The sequence below is a fragment of the Panthera uncia genome, chromosome D1 (assembly GCF_023721935.1).
Source record: "Panthera uncia isolate 11264 chromosome D1, Puncia_PCG_1.0, whole genome shotgun sequence".
Classification (NCBI taxonomy): domain Eukaryota; kingdom Metazoa; phylum Chordata; class Mammalia; order Carnivora; family Felidae; genus Panthera; species Panthera uncia.
This window is the reverse complement of record NC_064808.1, coordinates 46,062,360-46,087,506: the sequence shown is the minus strand read 5'-3', so window position 1 is coordinate 46,087,506 and position 25,147 is coordinate 46,062,360. Positions and strand designations below refer to the sequence as shown.

At 38.8% G+C, this 25,147-nt stretch overlaps 1 protein-coding gene across 1 annotated transcript in view; it reads left to right on the top strand.

Annotated features, from left to right (window-relative positions):
• Nucleotides 1-215: 215 nt before the first annotated feature.
• Nucleotides 216-25,147, top strand: part of CTR9 (CTR9 homolog, Paf1/RNA polymerase II complex component) — a 28,019-nt gene continuing 3,087 nt past the window's right edge. The window contains exons 1-24 of the mRNA XM_049650019.1: nucleotides 216-455; nucleotides 1,685-1,783; nucleotides 3,812-4,051; nucleotides 4,813-4,930; nucleotides 5,763-5,852; nucleotides 8,172-8,320; nucleotides 10,462-10,569; nucleotides 14,024-14,131; nucleotides 14,275-14,511; nucleotides 14,744-14,833; nucleotides 14,948-15,076; nucleotides 15,186-15,369; nucleotides 16,531-16,619; nucleotides 17,113-17,298; nucleotides 17,407-17,494; nucleotides 18,116-18,264; nucleotides 20,017-20,133; nucleotides 20,289-20,434; nucleotides 21,601-21,672; nucleotides 22,141-22,276; nucleotides 22,427-22,573; nucleotides 22,919-23,076; nucleotides 24,144-24,240; nucleotides 24,472-24,584. Coding sequence (XP_049505976.1) covers nucleotides 411-455; nucleotides 1,685-1,783; nucleotides 3,812-4,051; nucleotides 4,813-4,930; nucleotides 5,763-5,852; nucleotides 8,172-8,320; nucleotides 10,462-10,569; nucleotides 14,024-14,131; nucleotides 14,275-14,511; nucleotides 14,744-14,833; nucleotides 14,948-15,076; nucleotides 15,186-15,369; nucleotides 16,531-16,619; nucleotides 17,113-17,298; nucleotides 17,407-17,494; nucleotides 18,116-18,264; nucleotides 20,017-20,133; nucleotides 20,289-20,434; nucleotides 21,601-21,672; nucleotides 22,141-22,276; nucleotides 22,427-22,573; nucleotides 22,919-23,076; nucleotides 24,144-24,240; nucleotides 24,472-24,584 — 3,095 coding nt within the window. The 5' untranslated portion in view covers nucleotides 216-410. The remainder of the gene's footprint in view (nucleotides 456-1,684; nucleotides 1,784-3,811; nucleotides 4,052-4,812; nucleotides 4,931-5,762; nucleotides 5,853-8,171; nucleotides 8,321-10,461; nucleotides 10,570-14,023; nucleotides 14,132-14,274; nucleotides 14,512-14,743; nucleotides 14,834-14,947; nucleotides 15,077-15,185; nucleotides 15,370-16,530; nucleotides 16,620-17,112; nucleotides 17,299-17,406; nucleotides 17,495-18,115; nucleotides 18,265-20,016; nucleotides 20,134-20,288; nucleotides 20,435-21,600; nucleotides 21,673-22,140; nucleotides 22,277-22,426; nucleotides 22,574-22,918; nucleotides 23,077-24,143; nucleotides 24,241-24,471; nucleotides 24,585-25,147) is intronic.

Below are 25,147 nucleotides of genomic sequence, written 5' to 3'. Positions count from 1 at the left end.
CTACGCCTTCGGCGCTTTTATTCACGCCGCGCCAGTGCGGGTCTGATTCGGAAGCCGCAGACCCACCGAGGAGCTGGCACGCTAACGAAAACCTCGGCGCCGTCATTTCAGAGTCAAGGAAACATCGTCAAGGAAACATCAGAGACACAGGCTGAGCCTGCCTTCCGACAGGCCCTCCCGCGAGGAATGCTTCCGGGGCAGGGGGCGGGGCTGCCGGAAGTGGCCGGACGCCGTCTGCTGTTCGTTGTTTAAGCGGCTGACGGGAAGGAGAAGCCGAAGCCCCGGCGGCGCCGCGGGGCGGCAGTCACGACCTGATCCCGGGCGGCCGCTAGCCTCTGGACGAGCCAGAAGCCAGGAGTACCGGCTGCGGAGCGGAGGGGCGAGACGCCCGCTCGCCTTCTGATCTCATCATGTCGCGGGGCTCCATCGAGATTCCCCTCCGGGACACTGACGAGGTAAGTGTCGCGTATGGGGGAGGGTGGGGGCCGTGAACTTGGACGATCTCTTCCTCTCCCCTTCTCTCGACTTCATCTCCTAAGCGAGAGCACCTTCTTCCCCAGGAGCCCAGGTCGAAATCCCCCGCCGAAATCCCAGTCACCTCCTTCCCCAGCTCCTGCACCTTCCCAGGCTGGGAACATCACGTCCCCGCAGCCTCGGAGCCACCCCGAGGAGTACTTGAAAGTTCCTTTCCTACCTGTTCGTCTGTTACAGTACTCTGCTCTCTTCCTAATTCACGGGCGCAGGATGTGAGAGTGCCGATAAATTGTAAGGCACCTCAGATAAAAGAGGTGGGCGCTGATGTCACCGTGGTCTCTCTGCTGCTCAAACTATCTTTCCCAGAGAGTACATAGGAGTCGCCCTTTATCCCTTAGAAACTCGCGTCTGTCATGGTGCACTGTGTCCTCCACACACGGCTCCATCAGCGAAATAGAGACCCAGAGATATAGCCTCCACTGTGCACAGATAGAATTTAACCCTCTCTCCCTTCCCACGCCTCATCATGGGTAGTCTGGGGCTTGTCTGAGTAAAGCTCTCAGCAGTGATGTTTATATCCTATATATATATATATATCATACTTGTACTTTTGTTGGGTTGAGATAAGATACTGAGATATAATTCACTTAGCGTCAAATCCACTGGTTTTCAGTAGTATTTGCAAAGTTGTGTAACCATAACCACTATCTAATTCCAGAACATTCACCTACTGTTAATTTTTGTGCCCACTTTCAGGAGTGTCGGTGACGCGCAAATGCTGTCTCCCTGATTAATGTGTACAGGGGCATTCAACTTTGCATTGCCTCTGGATTATGCCTCTCAAGTTGTCAGACCTATAGCCTCAGAGTGTCTGGGGTGCTTTTCTGCACTCTACCTGCATTATGTGTTAAGCAGGGTTTGGTTTTGTTATTTTTGAGCAAGCAAAGCTTTTGGAACATTTTATAGTTCTAGTGATTTGAAGACAACTAGCGATATTTGTTGGCTTCTCTGTGCTTTTATCTTAATATTACCATATGACCTATTTGACATGTGTGCCTTAAACATTTCTTAACATGTATTTGCTCATCCCTATTGAAAGTGAACACAAACCCTCTGTGTATCCATATTGATGTATATTCTGAAAAGCAGCAAAGAAGAAATGTGAATTTAAGGAAGAAATAAAAGTTAAAACCTACATTTTGTGTTTTAGGTCATTGAACTTGACTTCGATCAGTTACCGGAGGGAGACGAAGTTATCAGTATTCTGAAACAGGAACACACACAACTGCACATATGGATTGCTTTGGCGGTCAGTGTTCATGTAACAAATATTTTTTATATGTTGACTGGGAAAAACCTATGATTTCTATTTCCAGATACAGTCATAGCCAGCTTGGGAGCATGATAAGTAAATTGTACCATGTGTATGGAAGTTAATTGTATTACCATTTATAGAACAAGAAGACCAGTTTCCCAAGTGATGTGCTAGTCCACTGGTAAATTAGTATGGGTTGGTAAAGGCAAAATTCATTTACATTAAACAGTATTCCGTGCTGAGTATTTGATTATTTATTAATTACTCAGTGAAGACTGGCTTATGGTTTGTAGATAATCTGAGAAAAAACGAGATACCACCATGTAAACATTACTTAGTGTTGTTGTCCGTAACAATAAAACATTTCCCATAAAATACTCTAGAAAGTGATTACATTCCAGGCTCGCTCATAAAAGCTCTTTGGGGTGAGGTTTATCTCAGTCTTGTTTTTTGTCCTCTTTGATCCCTTCCACAACATAAACCCTCCTGGAGATTCTCAGGAGAATCACTTCAGAGAGCCTAAAATTCTAACATCCTTCACTCTCCCCAGAACTGACTGCCTAATGTTTCCTTTTTGTGAGAACATCCTAGTAGATTATTCTGGTAATATAATAATACAACATATACTGCAATCATTTTTGCAAAGCAAGTGTGCCACAGGTCACTTTCATGTAAAGATACATAGGAGGTACCTTATATTATCTTGAAAGGTAGAAGTAGATCTAAAATTGAACTTATATCCAGTGCTCAAACTTAACTGTAAAGAATTTCTTAGATATAGATTTACAGAGAAATACTTGTAGTGACAATAGTGCCTTTCTGAAGTGTTGTTTTCCTAGTCTGTGGAGAACAAGCCATTGATGCTTGTCACATAGTTTTTAAAGCCAGAGGGAATTTAGATTTTCTGTAGTGTAATGCCTTCTTTAACAGCACTTACAGAAAAAATGGAATATTGAAGTATTAGCATGGTACCTGCGGTAAAATTGATGAAACATTGTGGGCTGTAGTATGTTACAAAGAAAAGAGTGTAGGCTTTGGGATCAGAGAGACCTTTGTTCAAATTCCTACTTGGCTGCTAACTAGCTGTGTGACCTTAGACAAATGATCTACCTTCTGAGCCTGTTTTCTCATCTACAATGTGATGTTAGTATTCACTTTAAGAGTGATTGTAGTAGATTAGATTGTAGTAGATTGTGTAGATTAAAGATAAGTATGTAAATCTCCTGGTGCAGTCTGTGGCTCATAGTAGTTAATAAATGATGAATATTCTTTTTAGTATTAATAAATGAAACAAATGCCCAAAGAAGTTATTCAGCAGGCCCAAAGTCATGGATAATTTCGATAGATCTAGAACCAGAGCCTAAGTTTTCTGTTTAGAATTCTGTATCCCTATCCCTCTCCTTATTGCTTTTTCTCTTGGGCTCTGATTTAGTTTGAAATCAACTATTGCTAGCTAAGTAGTAATTTGGAAACATTGATAGTGATTATCACTTTTTTAACAGCTTTATTAAGGCATAATTCACCTATAATAAACTGCACATATTTGACATGTACCATTTGAGATGTTTTACCATATTTCACCCCTGTGAAATCACCACCACAATCAAGATTAATATATCCATCACTCCCTAAAACCTTCTTCCAGACTCTTTCCCACCCCCCCATGGTGCTTAGCCTACACCTGATCTGCTTTTGTTGCTAAAGATTGCATATTCTAGAGTTTTATACAAGTGGAATCATTTCAATATGTACTCTTTTTGGTCTGTCTTCTCTCAGCGTAATCATCTTGAGATTTATCCACATTGTAGTATGTATGAGTAGTTCTTTACTTTTTTCTACTGAGCAGCAGCTATTATACCACAAGCAGATTACCACTGCTTGTTTATCCATTCACCTGTTGATCAACAATCGAGTTGTTTCCAGTTTTTGGCTATTACAGACAGAGCTGCTGTAAATGTTTGTATGCATCTTTTTGTATGGACATATGCTTTAATAATCCTAATCTGATTCTTTACCTTTTAGCTGGAATATTACAAGCAAGGAAAAACAGAAGAGTTTGTAAAGTTGTTGGAAGCAGCACGTATAGATGGCAATTTGGACTATAGAGACCATGAGAAAGACCAGATGACCTGCTTGGATACATTGGCAGCCTATTATGTACAACAGGCTCGGAAGGAAAAGAATAAGGATAATAAGAAAGATCTTATTACACAGGCAACCCTGTTGTATACCATGGCCGATAAAATTATTATGTATGATCAGGTAAAATAAGATTTCTTTGAATTTATGAAAGGGAAAAAAAATACCACATGAAATAAAATGTGTGTGATAGGGGCGCCTGGGTGGCTCGGTCAGTTAGGCGTCCGACTTCGGCTCAGGTCATGATCTCACGGTCTGTGAGTTCGAGCCCTGCGTCAGGCTCTGTGCTGACTGCTCGGAGCCTGGAGCCTGTTTCGGATTCTGTGTCTCCCTCTCTGCCCCTCCCCTGTTCACGCTCTGTCTCTCTCTGTCTCAAAAATAAATAAACGTTAAAAAAATAAATAAATAAAAAATAAAATAAAATGTGTGTGATAGGCAACAGATTTTTTTTTTTAAAAGAATTTTTCTTAAAATAATGTGGTTGATAATAAATAGTCAAAAGAAGGAATTCCTTGTTAAAATGGAAATTTCTTTGGTTATTGTACTGTTGAAGTAATGTGGGCAAATTTAGCATACATAAAACTTATCCACATATTGAGTCAATAATTCTTTCATCTCCAGGTGAATTTCAGGCATATTTTAAGGAGTCTAACTTTTCTTTTCGTCATTGTTCCTGGCACAGACGACTTGCATTTCTGGATAATTTCTTGATTTGTAATTAAGAATTACCTATTGGTAGTTCAAACACATTATAGTCAATAGAAGAATTTGTGTGATATTCCACCTCCTTCCTATATAGTTTTCATTTTATTGTTGTATATTCATGGTAAATTATGGTTAGTCTTTGGTAAACTCAAGTCTAAGATGATGTATTACTTTTTCAGAACCACTTGTTAGGAAGAGCCTGCTTCTGCCTACTGGAAGGTGACAAAATGGATCAGGCTGATGCACAGTTTCATTTTGTACTCAACCAGTCTCCAAATAATATTCCAGCCCTTCTTGGTAAGTCATTTTTGGCAGCCATTTTAGGAAACTGTTTTTCATCATATGCCTGGAATATATTTCTTTGGCCTAGACAGCAGCATAGAAGAGCTTTACCTTATAAAAATGATCTGCAGGGCACCTAGGTGGCTCAGTCGGTTAAGCATCTGACTACGGCTCAGGTCATGACCTCACGGTTAGTGGGTTACTGAGTTTGAGTCCCGCATCCAGTAAGCTCAAGCCCCACTTCCGGTGAACACGAGCCCTGCTTCGGGTTAAAAAAAAAAAAAAGCAGTCCCCACGTTGGCAAGCCCCACTTCTCTCTCTGTCTCGCTGTCTCTCTGTCTCCCTCTGTCTCCCTCTGTCTCCCTCTGTCTCCCTCTCTCCCTCCCTCCCTCCCCCCCTCCCCCCCTCCTCCCTCCCTCCCTCTCTCCCTCTCCCCCTCTCTCCCCCATACCTTGTTCATTTGTGCCCTCCTTGTCATGTAAATAAATAAATACATAAATAAATAAGATCTACAGTGATCTATGATCATTGTTTCTTTTTAAGCTACATAAATAGAAGCTATACCAGTTAAGAATAATCTGTAATCCACTTCTAAAGAGTCAATAAGCAATTTCTATTTGGACAACGGTCAGCTCTTTTACTTATTGTTGTATAATATTTAATATGACTTTTATTTATAAGCATACATTAATATATTCTTATGGAAAACGGGTTTTGATATGAAATCATTTTTACTGTATTCAAGTATTTCTTATTCAGAGATGTATTTGATATAGGTGAGTTCATGTAGAGTGTATGAGACTTGTGTTTTTTAAACAACTCATGTTTATCTTTAAAAATCATTTAGGGAAAGCTTGCATTTCATTCAACAAGAAGGATTACAGAGGAGCTCTTGCTTACTATAAGAAAGCATTGCGTACTAACCCAGGATGTCCAGGTAAGAGAAAAACTTTAAGTCTAAGCTGTGTATGATCCAAGTGAAAATATTGAGGATTTGACAGTTGCCTATGAAGTTAGTTGTGAAAAGATGATATAGGGTTGTTGAAAGAATTGAAATTTTTTAAAAATGTTATGTTTGATCCGAAAGCTGAATAGCAGATCATCTTATAATCTTTTTGTTCTTATACTATTTTTCTATTGAAAATCACTCTAGTGATTTAGCAAATCTTATTGAGTATCAACTATGTGCCAGGCATTGTTCTAGACCCAAGGAATGCAGCAATGAACCAAAGAGACAAAAATCTTTGCCCCCATGGAATCCATTTTCCAGTGGAGAAGATAAAATGAGTAAAATATAAACTATGCAAGATAGTGGTAAAAGGAAAGTAAAGCAGAAAAGGTATATGAGAAGAACTGGGGGTTTGCTTAGAAAAAATCAGGAAAATATGTCAGTGAAACAGTAACATTTGAGTAAAAACCTTAAAATAATAAGCATGTAGATTAAATGGGAGAAGATTATTCCCAGAGAGGGGGAATAGGAGGTACAAAGGCTCTGAGGAAAGAGTGGGCCTAGCAGGTTTCAAGAACAGTGAGGAAGCTAGTGTGTCTGGAATCAAGAGGGAAAATGAGGAGGAAAAGTAGTAAGAACTGAGTCAAAGATATAACCAAGGACCAGTCATGTAAGGCATAATAGATTAGTATAAGGACTTTAGCTTTTACTCTGACAGACATAGGAAGCCATTGGAGGGCTTTGGGCAAAGGAGTAAGTAACATGATCTGACTCATATTGAAAGGATCATTTTGAGCTTCTGGGCTGAGACTAGAGTGGGGCAGGGGGGCAAAGATAGAAGTAGGGAGACCTGGCAGAAAGCTGTTGCGGTCATGTGGGTCAGAGATGATTGTGGCTTGCACTAGGGTGGCAGTAGTGGAGGTATAAGTGATCAGATTCTATGTATACTTTGAAGGACGAACTGACAGAGTAGATGTGATATATGAGCAACTGACAGAGTAGGTGTGATGTATGGGCCAAAGGAGGGATCAAAGGTAACTCCTTTGCATAAGCGACTGTAAGAGTAGAGTTACATTTTAGTATATCTGGAAAATAGTTCAAGAAGAATTATTTTTCAACATGAAAATTTTAAAATACCTTTTAGGTGTACAACTGGAGAGGTCAGGAGGGCTGTAGTTCAGGAAAGAGGTCTGAGCTGAAGTAATTAATTTGGAAGTCATCAACATATAGATGGTGTATAAAGCCATGAAACTATGAGGTCGCCAGGGGAGTGAGTGTAGGTAGAAAAGAGGCCCAAAGATGGAGTTCTAGGGCATTCTGGCATTGTAGAGGTTAGGGAAATGAGGAAGATGCAGCCAAGGAGCCTGAGAAGGAGCAGCCAGATGTAGGAGGAAAAGAGAGTAAGTGCAATGTCCTTGAAATCCAATGTAAAATGTTTCCAGGACAAGACATCAGACAGTATCACATTCTATTGTTAGGTCAAGTAAAGTAGGGACCGAGAATCAATCATTGAATTCAGCAGCATACTAAGCATTAGTGACCTTGATAAAAGCAGTTTTACTGGAATGGTGGGGGTGAGATCCTTGTTGGAATGCATTTAAGAAGATAATGGAAAAGGAAAGTTATTAGAGGCAGCACCCACCTGTAGATAGATATGTCAAGGAGTTTTGTTCTCAGGGGAAGAATAGGAGTGGGTTGACAAATGGAAAGGAAAATGGAATCAAGAGAAGATCTTTTTAAGATGGGAGAATGTATATGGATGAGAATGATCTGATACAGAAAATTTGATAATGCAGGAAAAAGAGGAGAGGGTTGCTGAAGCAATGTCCTTAAATAAATGAGAAGGGGTGAGATCTCATGACCAACCAGTGGAGAGGCTGACCCTTCATGGGAACATGGTAGAGTTTTGGCATGGCCTTAAAATTGGGGAGCATGTATAAGCATAGCTCTGAAGAGAATGACAGTATGTGCATGTAGTCAGGCACGATATTGAAGACCTTACTGAAGCTTTTTGCTCTCTGTTTAAAAATTTCTCTTCAAAAATTAAGACACTGAAGGTAGAGTGTAACCAGGAGTGTTGGAAGACAAGAGAAGTACCAGTATTGTAGGTGTTCTGTTTATGATGAGAAAGGAGAGCAGTATGGTATACTATCCACTGAAAGCAAGTTTGTGGTCTACCAAAAGATTTTGTAGTGTAAATATACTGAGGTTAATTTCAAGATTTTGAGACTCAATGTTTAAGTATTTTGTTTAATTTGAACCCTAAAAATGTCCTAGTTTCACAGACTGAATGACTGTTTTTTTTAGCGGAAGTTCGTTTAGGAATGGGCCATTGCTTTGTGAAACTTAACAAACTGGAAAAAGCTCGTCTGGCATTCAGCAGAGCCCTGGAACTCAACTCCAAATGTGTGGGAGCATTGGTTGGACTGGCTGTACTAGAACTCAACAATAAAGAGGTATGTGAGTGAAAAAAAATTTCCTGACTGATTTGTCAGACTTACTGTTACTTATCTAAAATTCTTGAGGCCAAAGTGTTTTAGAGGTCAAGACTGCAGGTAATAGGTTATTGGGATGCCTGGGTGGTTCAGTTGGTTAAGCATCTGATGCTTGGTTTTGGCTCAAGTCATGATCTCACAGTTTGTGAGTTCAAGCTCTGCATTATTAGGCTTTGTGCTGACGGTGTGGAGCCTGCTTGGGATTCTCTGTCTCCTCTTTCTGTTCTTCCATCCCCCCTTTCTCTCTCAAATTAAGTAAATAAGCATTTAATAAGATTTCATGTAATAGAACTATAATATGATGCCTGGACTGCATAACATATAATACCCAGGTATTAGGACACCACCCCAGATGCAAACATGTATTTCTGTGTCAGAGTGAGTGACTGTTCACACTAATAGGGTAACCTCACAATTCAGGTAAAGTTTTGCCACCAAGTGAGCTTACTCCAAGATTACAAAATAGCTTGTGTTTTAAGAAGTTTTTGGATTTCAGAATTTCAGGTGAGGAGTTGGTAGGTTGTATATCAGTTTGGCATGCTTTCAATTGCAAGTAACAAAAAGCATACTACAGTGACTTAAACATGAGGGGTTTTATCATCCACTAAACCAGCTATCTAAGGTCTTGGATTTGGCACCTCAGTATCATTAAACCCAAAGTTTTACATCTTTCTGTCCTTAGTATGTGGATTTTTCTTCTCCTGTCTGTCACCTCATAGTTGCAAGATAGCTGCTGCATCTCCAGGCATCTCATCATTTCATCAGCCTGATATGGAGGGAGGAAAGGGAAAGGATAAACGGCTTTCTGTTAGAGCAGTTCTGTCTCCATCATGCTTCCCCTTGTGTATAATTGTCTAGACAGGATTATCAGGGTTTCTCAGCACTATTGACATATGGGGCTAGATAGTTTTTTGTCGTGGGAAATTATCCTACCCGTTGGTAGGCTGATCAGCAGAATCCCTGGCTTCTGCCCACTACATGCCAGCACATCCGTCCTGTTGTGATAATGAAAAAAATGACATTACCCCCGGTTTAGAAGTGCCTGGGCCAATCCCCAGAGAAGGGAAATAGATTATCTTAACTGTTTTGGATTAGTCATCATTCATCCCCTGAGGTTTGCAAAGAGGAAAAGGGAACTTTCCTTCCTGAAATTAAAAAATCTCCACAGGCTGTAAAGTCTGGCCTCTGTTAACAGGGTAAGAAGGGTGTACAAGCTGTTGGGTAATCCACAAACATCTGCCACACCAAGAAGATAGCTAAAATCTATAAAACTAGAAGGGGGCTTTTTGTGAGGGAGGTTCTAACAATTTAACTCAGTATTTGAAATTTTTTTTTATCCCTGCTGAATGTTAACTAAATAAGAGCTATGTTTGGTGTCTGAACTTAGATTTATGTAACCTATTTTTCAGACTATAAAGAAAATTTTCAAAAAATGCTGATTAAACGAACCATGAGGTCCTGACCTGAGGCAGAGTCAGATACTTAACAACTGAGCCAGCCAGGCGCCCTGATCCCTCTGGTTTAAATGAAGGAATCCACCTCCAAAACACCTCGTCCTCAGCTTGCTCTCTTAAATTCCAGAGATGCTAGGAGTGCCTGGGTGGCTCAGTCAGTTGAGCGTCTGACTTTGGCTCAGGTCATGATCTCAAGGTCCTTGAGTTCGAGCACTGCGTTGGGCTCTGTGCTGACAGCTCAGAGCCTGGAGCCTGCTTCAGATTCTGTGTCTCCCTCTTTATCTGCCTCTCCCCAACTCATGCTCTATCTCTCTCTCTGTCAAAAATAAATAAACATTAAAAAAATTTAAATTTCGGGGCGCCTGGGTGGCGCAGTCAGTTGGGCGTCCGACTTCGGCTCAGGTCACGATCTCGCGGTCCGTGAGTTCGAGCCCCACATCGGGCTCTGGGCTGGTGGCTCGGAGCCTGGAGCCTGCTTCCGATTCTGTGTCTCCCTCTTTCTCTGCCCCTCCCCCGTTCATGCTCTGTCTCTCTCTGTCTCAAAAATGAAAATGTTAAAAAAAAAAAAAAAGTAAAAAAAAAAAAATTTAAATTTCAAAAAAAAATACTGATTAAATAATGGCCCTGTTGTCATCATTTTTCTTTTAGGCTGATTCCATCAAAAATGGTGTCCAGCTTCTTTCCAGAGCCTATACTATTGATCCTAGCAACCCCATGGTATTGAACCATTTGGCAAATCACTTTTTCTTCAAAAAGGTAAGAGAACTCAATTTATTAAAGTTGTTTGCTTTTAAATCCTGATTTGTTTTTCTGTTCTGCAGTTGATACTCTACTTTTTAACTTGGAAAAAAAAAATTAATCTCAGGAGGTTTTTTCAAATTAGAGTTTGTATTAGTTAATTGGGGGTGGGTATGTTTGTTCATTCATTCACTCATTTTATATTTATTGACCCTTTATACTATACCTAACACTGTGATAGGGATGTGGAGACCAATAAGATAGAGTTTCTGTACTCAGGAGTTCAGTTTCATAGAAAATGCAGACATGTAAACAAATGTAAATATAGAAATAAAGGTCTCTACCCTGCTGTGGTAGAAAAACGAAAGAGGAAGTGATCAAGTGGTTAAGGAGGTTTTCACCAAGAAGGAGAAGCCCTTGAACTAGGTTTTTAGGAGGAAGTCTTTAGGTAGTTGAAAAGGGAAAGGTACAGATGTATGAAATATTCTCAGTAGTTTAGTAAAAGCATGGCATATGGTGGGCTCATGATAGACAATGCATTGGATCCAGATGGTGGGACACTGGTGTGATATAAGGTGTTTGGACATACTTCTCTAGGCAGCCAATGAGTCATTGAAGTTTTTGTTTGTTTTTGCATATTGATCAAGATGTATTTTTTAAAGTTGCCACTAATTCTGTAGAAGCAATGGTATTTTAGATTTTTTTGAATGTTAAAATTCGGTATTTCATTGGCAAAGTTATTATACAGTAAGTATGAAAGTTTTATCTGCCATATGGAAACCAGGTACTAAACTGTACTAAGAACTTTAAATAGCAAGTTAGGTAAAAGTTCACTAAACTGTATTAATCCTTATTAATAATAGATACTATATCACCGTGATTATTGCCACTAATATGCAAGTACTGTTATCTTTTTAAAATGTTTATTTATTTTGAGAGAGAGAATGAATCCCAAATAGTGTCTACCCTGTCAGCACAGAGCCCAATATGGGGCTCAGTGTTATGAACTGTGAGATAATGACCTGAGCCAAAATCAAGAATTAGACACTTAGCCAACTGAGCCATGCAGGTACCCCCCAAGTACTATTAAATATGCATTCTGTGGGAGTACCTGGCTGGCTCAGTCAGAAGAACGTGTGACTCTTGATCTCAGGGTTGTGACTGTGAGCCCCACGTGGGGTGTATAGATTACTTAAATAAGATTTTTCAAAAAATGCATTCCATGAATTTGTATAATAGTCACAACATTCCTATGAGATAGTTAATATTATCCCCATTTTGTGGATGAATAATTGAGGCAGAGGTTATAGCCTAAGGTCATACAGCTATTAACCATAATGCTGTACTTCCTCTGGCTATGGAAAGCATACTTGCTGTTCATAATGAATTAATTATTTAAGCTTTATGCTGTAACTTTTATAGTATGAAAAGGCAATTATTTAGGGAGAAGATGGAAATGTATCTTATAAGTACTTAAAGTGTTACTGTTTCAGATAAAACAGTTACAGTAACTTTGGTTTTTACTGAAAAAAACAAAGGACTGATAATTCTAAATATTTGAATATATATTTAATAGTCATTGCTCACAGCTGTTAGGACAGCATTCTGAACCAAATGAAAAGTATTCTATTTTAAATTTGGGGGACACCTGGGTGGTTCATTCGGTTAAGTGTCTGACTTCAGCTCAAGTCATGATCTAGCAGTTCGTGAGTTCAAGCTCCCTCTGTCGGGCTCTGTGCTGACAGCTCAGCCTGGAGCCTGCTTTGGATTCTGTGTCTCCCTCTCTCTCTCTGCCTTCCCCCGCTCGCACTCTGTCTCTCTCTGTCTCTCAAAAATGAATAAACGTTAAAAGAAATTTTTTTAAAAAGAAAGTTAAGTAACACCACTTGCCAAAATTCACTCATCTAGCAAATAGTACAGTTGAGATGTAGTATTTCAATTCTCTGCCCACTACACTGCATTGCCTCCCCTGTAGAGGAATCATTTAACCAGATGGGGGAAAGGTATTATTAATTAATATCCCAGACACTCAGTAATTAACTAGTAAAGTAGGTTTAGAAATGGGAGGAGCCATGATGACTCCTGGAGCAATTACCACAGACCTCCAGAAAGAACTGAGAACTGAGCTTGGTTGTTTGATTGGAAAGAGAAGTAGCTAGAATGCAGAGTGGATTAAGGACAAAAATTGGGGCGTGAGGGGAAATCAAAGAGATGTGAATGAGGACTTTAAGATGGAATGTAATCTTCAATACTTTTTATGTTGAATTTCAAAGTAGAATCATTTTATTCCCTAAGAGATATGTCATGAGTCAAGGAGTAACAAAAATAGAAAAATTAAAGTATATTCCAAACCCAACATTTGACCTTTACCCTCATCCCAGGGACCAATACATAAATTTAGCTAAAAGGCTGTGCAAAATAATTCAGAGTGTAGAGTTTGAATTATTTAGTTCAAATTCAGGTATCACCACTATATAGTTATGTTGCTTTGGGCAGATAATTTCCCTAAACTTTAATTTCCTTATTTGTAAAACAGTAATAACTACCTACTTTATGGGATTTGAGGAGTGGCATTTAGAATTAAATGTAATGTGCATATTAAATACTTAATCTAATGGGAAAGAGTTACTGTTAAAACTACAATTACATTATTATTCCTAATATTAAAAAAAACAAAGTTGAAACTGTCCATTGACCAAACATAGGCTCTCCAGACCAGATTTATAGCCAAATGGGTAAAACATATCCTTATTAAAACCAGAAAGTTGTTTCCTATCCCTGATGTATAAACTCTGACTTTGAGATTCTCAGGAGATTAGCTCGGTAATCCAAATTAAGTCATGACCCATGGGAAAGTCATGACCCATGTATTCAAATAGAGCTGAATTCACATCTGGTCACTTAAGCTTGCTAACCCTCATGTGTTAGAACATTTCTTTGGTGTCGGGAAAAAAAAAATTGTATTCAGATTCTAGCTTTTCCACCTTAGACAATACACTTTATTTCTTTAAGCCTCCATTTCCCCATCAATAAAATGATAATAATGACAGTCTTTGCAAGATTTTTGACTGAGCCTAGAACTAATGTAAATATCATACCTACCACAGTGCTTGGTATATAATAGTTCTCAATAAATTGTAATTGTTCCCTTTACTAGTAATAAGGGACTTAACCTCTCTTAGGGTTTCTCATCACAAAAATACAGCGGATACCTCAAAGGATTGTTGCAGGATTAAATGAAGTAAGAGATATCATGGGTAGATACTAAGTTCTGGGTAAATAATGTTAGTTCCCATCTTCCCTGAAGTTATCAGCAAGGGGAATGAGAAAAATGGTTTGTAATTCTACGTATTGTGCTGTTATTGTTCATTCAGTGAACACATTTTAAAAATGAAATTTGAGGAAGCCTTATGATTGAGACTGTTTGAGTTGTTTGAATTTACTCATTTGGTTTCTGGATCTCCTTGTTCAGGATTATAGTAAAGTCCAGCACTTGGCTCTCCATGCATTCCATAATACAGAAGTGGAGGCTATGCAAGCAGAAAGTTGCTATCAGCTGGCTAGATCATTCCACGTTCAGGTAAGGTCATTTCCAACCTTCTCCAAATAGCTAATTCTTTTGTTTTATAGTTTTTCAAGTCTTTCCAAAATTTTTGTACATTAAAAAAAAGGCAGAGAATCTTTCGTACATACCGTTGGTCTTGTTTTATTTTCATTTTTTAGGAAGATTATGACCAAGCTTTCCAGTACTACTATCAAGCCACACAATTTGCCTCATCCTCTTTTGTGCTGCCATTTTTTGGCTTGGGACAAATGTATATATATCGAGGTGACAAAGAAAATGCATCTCAGTGCTTTGAGAAAGTTTTGAAAGCTTATCCTAATAATTATGAAACTATGAAAATTCTTGGCTCTCTATATGCTGCCTCAGAAGATCAAGAAAAACGAGATATCGCTAAGGTACATTTTAAAAAATCTTAGCTATTCTCCATTATCACTAGACTGTCATTCCTCATTCTTGTTATTGCTAGTAGAGATATGATGGAAGCAGTTTTGTTAGCCAAGCTTGTTCCAGTTGAAATAACGAACAGTTGACGTATTAAACAAGGTAGAGTAGCTACCACTTTTTACTTTGACGGCCTGTAGTTGCTTAATTAAGCCTGCTTTAGCTTAATGATCTCTTTTATCCCAGGGCCATTTGAAGAAGGTCACAGAACAGTATCCTGATGATGTTGAAGCTTGGATTGAATTGGCGCAAATCTTAGAACAGACTGATATACAGGTATTTTAGCAGTGCTTTTTGTCTCCTACATAACGTGTTTTTTGAAAGCATGGTATAGTGTTTCTCCCTTTCGTTTTCACTTACACCGAATTCTCTCCACCTTGAAAATAACAGGGTGCCCTTTCAGCCTATGGAACAGCTACACGGATCCTTCAGGAGAAAGTGCAGGCCGATGTCCCACCAGAGATTCTGAATAATGTGGGTGCCCTCCATTTTAGACTTGGAAATCTAGGGGAGGCAAAGGTAGGAAAATAGAAATATTCACTTCTTACATACTGTCAGGTGGAATGCACACCTTTTTAGATGTACCAACTAAGTCTTAACAATGTAATTTTCTTTTTTTTTTTCATAGAAATATTTTTTGGCATCATTGGATCGTGCAAAGGCAGAAGCTGAGCATGATGAACATTATTATAATGCCATTTCTGTTACAACATCATACAATTTAGCCAGGCTGTATGAGGCAATGTGTGAATTCCACGAAGCTGAAAAACTATATAAAAACATCTTACGGGAACATCCTAATTATGTTGACTGTAAGAATTGTAAACTTTTTTTTATGAATTAAAATTCCCACAACAGCAGCAAATATTTAACCTGAAAAAAAAAAATCTTTCTTAGAACCAATAGTAAAAAAATATGAAGGTTATCATGTCCCCTTTTCGTCAAGGCAAATTTGTGGCCTTAAAAAAATAAAAAAGATGCAGCTTCACTTAAATTTATGCTAGAAACTAAAAGAAACAACTAAAAATGAGTTGAACCATATTTCATAAAGTGGGCGATCTTCAGTGTGCCAGCTACCTTTATTAGACTTTGAACAATTCCTTGGCATATTTGGTGCTAGATATACTTTTCTGATGTTCCTGCTCTAATTTCATATTCGCATTTTTGCAATGTTTATAATAGTGAGAAAAAGCACTGTTTTGCCTCAAAATAATTATTACTAAAATGTCCTACTTTGAGTTCTTACATCCTAGACGTTGTAAAATTCAGACAGTTTTTAATTGAAAATGATTTGCAATACTGTATTTCCCTTAAAAGTACCTAAAGCTATGATATTTTGACTCTGGTTAAATCAGGAGCTATTAACTTGGCCCCTGTCATGCTGCTATGGATACAAAAGTGATTTAAAATAAATCAGATTTAGTTCAATTCCAGGCTGAATTTGGTTTGATGGTAGTAGTAAACCATTATTAGTTTCTGGAGAAAATAACAACTTACATTTGTGCAGCACCTTTTTACTGTTCTTTAAGTGGAAGCCCACAATTAGAGCCCAGGTTTTCTAACTAGTAATCCCTAGTAGTCCATGCTTTCACTACTTTGCCTTATGACAAGCAGCTTTTTAAGAAAAAGTGACAGTACTGTGCATCAGAGAGAAACTGGAAACAGAACAGCCCTGAGTTTTGAAATAACTTCGCTGGAGATAAGGGCTTGGACCAGGATGTGAACACTGGAATAGAGTGGAAGAAATAAATCCGAGATTTCAAACAGTGACTTGATGGGAACAGAATTGCTCTTTAACTTGTGAGATTATTAATTAGTTTTATTGGTGCTCAATTTTCTTTACCTGTGGGATTTTTCTGTTCATTGTGTGAATGTATTAACAAAAATCAATCATTTCAAAAGTATGGCTTTAAAATTATGGTCTTTTATAGATAATATTTTAAACGTAAAAACTTTTAAATGTATATTTTTAGGCTATCTGCGCCTTGGAGCCATGGCTAGAGATAAAGGAAATTTTTATGAGGCTTCAGATTGGTTTAAGGAAGCTCTTCAGATTAATCAGGTTGGTCATATTAACTCTTAGGTTTGAAAAACAATTATTTCACCTTTTCTCCCTAGATTTTCATTTTAATGGCTATCATTTCTCTAATATCTTGACATCACCCTATTTTATTTACTTGTTGAAGATACTATAGTGTAGAAGTTATGTAAACTTTTTGATTGTTAGCCACAGAAATAGATTTTACATCATAGTTGAGTATACACACGTGTGTATGCAACAACTAAAATGAAGGTTTTGCAAATCTTTATGTACCGTTGCCATGTGCAGTACACTGGCATTATTCTATATTCCATTCCATCTATATTCCATTCTGTTGCATTTCTTATGCTGATAACTACACGCTAAAGTGATTTTACAATTCATTAATCCATCCCCACTCTCAATTTGTAAATGCGGCTTGTAAACCTCTTTGGTAATCAGCTATTGTGGAAAGGTGATTAATGTCTCTGAATCCAAATTACAGATTTTGTTTCTTTTTATATGTGTGTTTCAGGACCATCCAGATGCTTGGTCTTTGATTGGCAATCTTCATTTAGCAAAACAAGAATGGGGTCCGGGACAGAAGAAATTTGAGAGAATATTAAAACAACCATCTACACAGAGTGACACTTACTCTATGCTGGCCCTTGGCAACGTCTGGCTCCAGACTTTGCATCAGCCCACCCGAGATCGAGAAAAGGTAATTTGTTTTTGTCCCTTATTTTTTTTTCTCTTTGTATCTTTAAAACAAAACTGACACTTGATTCCTGTTTGAATTTTGTTTTATAATGTATGTTTCTTTTTATAGGAAAAGCGTCACCAAGATCGTGCCCTGGCCATCTACAAACAAGTGCTCAGAAATGACGCGAAGAATCTGTATGCTGCTAATGGCATAGGTGATTATAAGACACGGGCATCTGTAGTGATTTGTGAAATGAATGCTTTCAGAGGAATGTTTGTAGATCATAATTTCTCCCTAAATGTAATAAATGAAGTTGTATTAAAATAGGGCTTTTAGTGGCTTTTCTGGCTACAACTAGAAAATTCTTTTTTTTTTTTTAATTTAAAAAAAATTTTGTTTTTTATTTATTTTTGAGAGAGTATGAATGGGAGAGGAACAGAGAGAGGGAGACACAGAATCCAAAGCAGGCTCCAGGCTCTGAGGTGTCAGCACAGAGCCCGACACAGGGCTGGAACCCATGAACCATGAGATCATGACCCAAGCCAAAGTTGGATGCTTAATTGACTGAGCCTCCCAGGCGCCCCTTAATTTTTTTTTAATGTTTATTTATTTTGGAGAGAGAAACAGAGTGTGAGTTGGGGAGGGACAGAGATACACGGAGACACAGAACTCGAAGCAGGCTCCAGGTCTAAGCTGTCGGCACAGAGCCCGACATGGGGCTTAAACCCATGAACCATGAGTTCATGACCTGAGCCGAAGTTGGATGCTTAACTGAGCCATGCAAGCGCCCTTACAGTTAGAAAATTCTTAAATGTGAACCTTTTTATAATTTTAGGAGCTGTTTTGGCCCACAAAGGATATTTTCGCGAAGCTCGTGATGTATTTGCCCAAGTAAGAGAAGCAACAGCAGATATCAGTGATGTGTGGTTGAACCTAGCACACATCTATGTGGAACAGAAGCAATATATTAGTGCCGTTCAGATGGTAATGTCTTATCGTTCAAGATATTTTTGTATTGTGTTCATTGTTTAAGTTTATTTACTTAGAACAAGCTGGGGAGGGGCAGAGAGAGAGAGAGAATCCCAGGCAGTCTCCACACTGCCAGTGCAGAGCCCATTGTAGGCCTCGAACTCATGAACCGTGAGATCATGACCTGAGCTAAAATCTGGAGTCAGACATTCAACTGACTGAGCCACCCAGGCGCCCCTATTGTGTTCATTATTGAGCAGATGTTTTCTTAACCTTTCTGGCCCTCTCATGGAGCTGCATGCTATTTCTTGTGATACTGTGTCTATTCACAGGCTTATCATCATATAATGTTAAGGCCAGTCTTTGGTGTCTAGACAGAGATACGAGTCCTGGTTCCACCCCTAATTGCATGCCTTGGGCAAAGGACATTCTCTCTGAGCCAGTTTCCCATTTATGAAGTGGAGATCAGGTACCTTAAATTCACAGAATTGTGTAAACATCCAGTACGAAAAGTACTAGACACCATACTTGGCACTAACGTACTAGTATATCAGTAAATACCCAAAAAGTAGGATTTAATATTTGTTTGCTTGTTTTACATTCTTCTTTCTCAGTTGGGAAAACTGAGTTTCAGAAAAGTTAAATGACATTTTAAAAAGAAAAAAACTCCATGGGGATTAGTTTTTATCACTATAGAATTTTGTTAGGCCTTTCATATTTATGGAGTGCTTGAACTTAAAGAGTCATATTTAGCATCTAGCGGTGCCTGGCTGGCTCAGTCGGTAAAGCATATGACCCTTGATCTCGAGGTAATGAGTTCAAGCCCTATGTTGGATGTGGAGGTTACTTAAAAATAAAATCTTAAAACAAATACTTAGCATCTATAGCATATTCAAAAGTAAAAACGTCCTTAGGATCTATGGGAAATACTATGATAAAAAAAAAAAAAGGTTCTTATCAGAGGTAGATGACAAGGGCAGGCCAGGCTCCTTGCAGTGGTTAACCTTTTTTCTAAGGAGAGTGGTTATTATTATCAAATTCAGAATATTTGAAAGGTACTAGCCACAAGGATTTATAGGACCCAGACTGCATATGGTAGTCTCAGAGGTTGTGGTTTTGGAGGTGGGCCTTCCTGTTCTGCAGAATGATAAAGTTGCCTTTTAAAAATGCAAGTTAATTACTAGGGATATTCAGGGGGAAACTCTTTAACCATCTTCCGTGAAAAAGAGCTTACTTATGACAAGATATGATCCATGGTCAAAAAGTGAAGTGTTCATGACAAAATTGACACCAGTATTGCCATATATTGGTTTTATAAGAAAATTTTAACAGCCAGAACTGTGAAACTTCTCATGCTCATTGCCAGTAGGTCCCATCAATCCTAAAGAAAGGTGGTAGAGAGTATAGCCCAAAGGAACAGGGTATGTAACTTTTAATAAGTTGTCAGTAAGCTTGTCCATAGCTTTTATTGCCAGAGATATGAAAAAAGCCATCCAATCTATCCTTTCAGTATTGGTCCAAGTTTCAAATGGAAAAACTATTTTGAGTATCTAGTTGTTGTTGTTGTTGTTTTTATCAGCTTTTTGTGTTGTGAAAACCTATCCTGGTGAATGTCTAAAATCATTCTCAAATTATTCTTTGAAATTAACCATTCAAAGGGTTAAAACACCTTTTCACGTAGCTTTAAAATTGCTTGAAATCTTGTTACACAATGACAATATCATTTAATCCTTGTTGTATTTTAATTAACTTTTTGTTTTGTTATAGTATGAAAACTGCCTCAGAAAGTTCTATAAGCACCAGAACACTGAAGTTGTACTGTATTTGGCTCGGGCACTCTTCAAGTGTGGCAAGTTACAGGAATGCAAACAGACTTTGCTAAAGGTGAAAAGGAGAACTCCTTATTCTCACTTAATTCTATGCTGCGTTACATACTTTTATTCTATTTTATGCATGTTTGTATACCTAACATTATATTTGAATAAACTTCTTTTCTTGTCATTAGATTATATGAAATATTTGCTGTTTTTTACCTACAGGCTAGACATGTGGCGCCCAGTGATACAGTACTTATGTTTAATGTGGCCTTGGTCCTGCAGAGACTAGCTACCTCTGTTCTGAAAGATGAAAAGAGTAATCTGAAGGAAGTACTTAATGCTGTGAAAGAACTGGAGCTTGCACATAGGTAAAGATTTTGTGGAAACAACTTTTGAAATGCTTTGTTTCTTTAAATTCGTTTGTCTCATACAGTACTGAAAATCACTTCCCTGAAGCGATCTCTACTAGAAGCAGTCCAGTGGTTTTTAAGCCAAAGCAGGTGGCTGCCACCAGGTGGCGCCAAACTGTGACCAGGACCCTGCCGGACTTGGGTGGTGTAGTGTCCCCTAGAACTGGCTGGCTAGTTTTGCAAGCTTGCCCTAAATTTTCATTAATCTGACAGTAATATTACCCAGAATTTTGCACACTTGAAACTTTTAGACTCCACTTATGTTGGTTTTACTACTTATACTGCTGTGTCTTTTCATGGAATATTAATTTTCATTGAGCTAAGATTAAGGCCTGTCCTCTTAAATATTGAATGGGTTTCTGCACTGAGCTCAAAATTTATGTACTTTTTACGGGATTTATTTGTAATTCTGTGCATGGTAAAATCAAAACTTGATATCTCTTCAGGTTTTGTCTAACCTTATTTAAATTCTTATAAAAGCAATTCTTGCCTCACCTGGTAGACTAAGTGCCTTTATGGCATACACCTCCTAACCCACATGTGGACATATTTAGTAAATACAGTGTTTAGTTACATATTGGCTGCATGAACTGATTTTGGGTTATTTGTGAATTTACTGATGATATTAAATATGACTACTTATCTTCATGAACTTGTTTTTTATTAAACATATTGAGTGCTACTTTGATGAGAGTCTTTTTAAGTAGGTCTCATATATAATTTTCTTATTGAGATAGCCTTTCATGTATCAAATAGGTTCATGTAAGCCAATCAATACATAAACCTTTTCTCAGACTATTTTTGTAGAGCAGATTAAAAATCTAAAGAGCCAGGGCACCTGGGTGGCTCAGTCGGTTGAACATCCAAAGTGATCTCGGCTCAGGTCATGGTCCTTGTGGTTTGTGGGACTGAGTCCCACGTCAGGCTCTGTGCTGAGAGTGCAGAGCCTGCTTGGCATTTTCCGTCTCCCTCTCTCTCTCTCTGTCCCTCCCTTGCTCATGCGTTCTCTCTCCCCCTCTCTCAAAATAAATAAACATTTAAAAAGTAACAAAATAAAAATCTAAAGGGCCTGTTTCATTATAATTTTTTTTCAGTGAAGTATTTTATTTTCTCATTCCATTTAGATACTTCAGTTACTTGAGTAAAGTGGGAGATAAAATGAGATTCGATTTGGCCCTTGCTGCTACAGAAGCCAGGTAATGTTACTACTTATGGAAGGTGACTTCAGGTAAAGCAGTGATGTCGATGTACACTGGGTGGCCTTCCAGGGGTCGGTCTTTCCCACTTGTCTGTGAGACTCCCCAGCCTGGACAAAGTCTTTTTTCCAAGGGTCCTTTCAGGAAATATGACAAAATCAATTTAGTACAAGTACTAAAATTGTGTGGGGAAAATACTTTCTATCTGTTTTCACTCTTTGATTCACATGTGAAGATAATGTTGAAAATGTATCTGTGATTGGAGAGGACACTTATAATTTGGAAAATTACCAAAGTTGACAGTATTGACTTATGAGAAACTAAGTTAATTTTGCTAATTAAAATATCCCATAAATATCTGCTAATTATCTGGCTCTCTAGCTTGTGTAAGGAAAACAGATCCTCTGAGTTTTTGAGCAAAAAATGTACTAGCTACATTCATGTTTCTCTAAATCTGGAATGTTGTAGGCAGTGCTCTGACTTACTGAGCCAGGCCCAGTACCATGTCGCCCGGGCACGTAAACAAGATGAAGAAGAAAGGGAGTTACGGGCCAAACAAGAGCAAGAAAAGGAACTGTTAAGGCAGAAACTTCTTAAAGAACAGGTATTTATTGTGTTTTCAGTTATACTAGAATTCAAGAATGATGTGCACACACACATACGCCTTGCATGTTAAAGAAGTCCTTCTGCTGGTATTCGTGATATTTTTTCAACATTTTGATGCAGTTTCTTCCTACTCTTTTTTTCCTCATAGGAAGAGAAACGTCTCAGAGAAAAAGAAGAGCAAAAGAAACTTTTAGAACAGCGGGCCCAGTATGTTGAGAAGACCAAAAATATTCTTATGTTTACTGGAGAGACCGAAGCAACAAAAGAAAAGAAAAGAGGAGGTGGTGGTGGACGGGTAAGATGTGACTATATTTCAGAAGTGAATATAATTGGCTCTGGTTACTCAGTGCTTAGTCCTTAGCTTTGACCTCCTCCTTTGCTAAGAGGCAGTCTTCCAACACAGTGCTTTATATGGTATTATTTGGAAATGCATTCCAGTGTTAGCTCCGTACTTGGACCTGGTGGTGACCTAAGCCACTTGAGCCATTCACCCTAATTAGAAGTCTTCAAAATATGGGTCTCACCCACCACCCCTCCCATGCAACTTGATAAAAGATCCTTCGTTTGTCAAATGGCTGATAGGATCTGACCTCATTCCACCAGCCAGCGAGAACTGATTATAGTCTTGTTTGGATTGCAGCGTTCTAAAAAGGGAGGAGAGTTTGATGAATTTGTCAACGACGATACTGACGATGACCTGCCTATATCCAAGAAGAAGAAGAGAAGAAAGGGCAGTGGTAGTGAACAAGAAGGGGAAGATGAGGAAGGTGGTGAAAGAAAGAAGAAAAAGAGGAGAAGGTATTATCAATGTGTTGTGAATATATTTATTGGAAAATGTGTGCAATTCAGAATAAGAAAACCTGCGGTGCCCATGCTATCCATGTGCAATCTTAGAAAAGTCACCAAGCCTCAGTTTCCTTTGTGTAAAATGTAATAGTGATGCCCACCTCAAGTTTTGCTAGATGTGTGAATTAATGTGAAAGAAGGGCCTTTTATTTTTTTATTTTATTTTTGTTTTAAGTTTGTTTGTTTGTTTGTTTGTTTGTTTTGAGAGAGAGTATGCATATGCATGCACGTGCAAACAGGGAAGGTGCTGAGAGAGAGGAAAGAATCCCGAGCAGGCTCTGTGCTGTCTGTACAGAGCCCAACTTGGGGCTCGAACTCACAAACCACAGGATCATGATCTGAGCCAAAATTGGAAGTCAGACATTCAACCAACTAAGCCACCCAGGCGCCCCTGAGAGAAGGACCTTCTAATCTTCTTGGTGCCATTTGCTATTAAGATAAATGGTGCCCCGCCCATCTCTCACCGGAGGTGCCCCTGAGCTGTCCCGTTCCTCACTTGTGGTGCTTCCCTGTCCAGGAACCTCCAGTTGGCTCTGTTAGCAAGGCCTGTTCTTCCCACCCCTGGCTGACTCTACTTGGGGAAGAACCTAATGAATTCGTTCTGACATGGACCTGTTAAATGGAAGCTATGATTGGACATCAGCAGGCCTGGAATGAGTAGCTGGCAAGGAAGGAAGAAGAGAGGAAAGATGTGAGATCAGGAGCCTGGGTCTTTTCTCCCATCCTCTGTCCCTCCACCAAGTACAAGATTCAGGCTTATCTTAGATGAATAAGAGGACTCAACAGAGACTAAATTATTTGGTGGACATTGCATAAATACATGGTTCTTGCAGACTCCTGAGCTGTGTGCAGCAGTTGTAAATTATGGCCTCTGCCCTTGACGAATGTTCAGTATGGTTGAGGATAGCCCAATAGAGAATAGCATTCAGAATGAATAATATTTTGATGACAAAGTAGTCTTAGACCTTCTAGGCATGAGTGAATCTTGACAGACTTTCTCTTGTTGTTCACTCTTGAAGACCTCCAAAGGGAGAAGAAGGATCTGATGACGAGGAAACAGAAAATGGCCCCAAACCAAAAAAGCGACGTCCGCCAAAAGCAGAGAAGAAGAAGGCTGTAAGTTTATAATACTATGTGGTTTTTATGTACTGCTGTAGGCACAAAGGCTTGCCCTACACAAGCATGTATTCTTCCCCTGCAGTTTCTTCAAACACAAATGCTTCTTTTTGAAGTGTGTTGGTTGCTATTTGTTATCATCACACTGCAAACTAAGTTTAACAAGATGTCCTAACGTAATGCAACCTAGGAATCGTGATTAATCTGCTATGTCTGATCTTCTTTCTGTAGCCCAAGCCAGAGCGTCTGCCTCCTTCAATGAAGGGAAAAATAAAATCCAAAGCCATAATATCATCAAGCGATGATTCTTCAGATGAAGATAAACTTAAAATTGCTGATGAAGGGTATGAATTTTTCCCTTAGCGCATTCTTTTTTTTTTTTTTTTTTTAATATTTATTTATTTATTTTGAGAGAGAGAGGATGCAAGCGGGAGAGGGTGAGAGAGAGAGAATCCCAGGCAGGTTCAGCACTATCAGCACAGAGCCAGACGCACGGCTTCAACTCCTGAACCAAACTGTGAGATCATGACCCAAGCCAAAACCAAGAGTCAGACACTTAACTGACTGAACCACCCAGGCACCCCTCCCTTAGTGCGTTCTTTTAATGAAAGATAAGAATGGTCACTGTGCCAAAATGTCTTCCCTCCAGCTTCTTAGAATCTCTGAGGTGGAAGAAACCTTAGCACACCTCTTAATCTAACCCTGTCGTTTTGTCCTGTCACATGTTTTTCCCTCAGAGGAGAAAACCTATTTTGAAATCTCATTTCTCCATGGATATTAGGTAAAATTTCCTGGATGGTATCCTTCTAAATGAATTGTCTCACTTTCCTACACTTACCAAACTGGCTAAAACTGTTATGAGTAGCCTGATCCTGGTCATGTGGAAATGGGACTTTCTTGACCATTT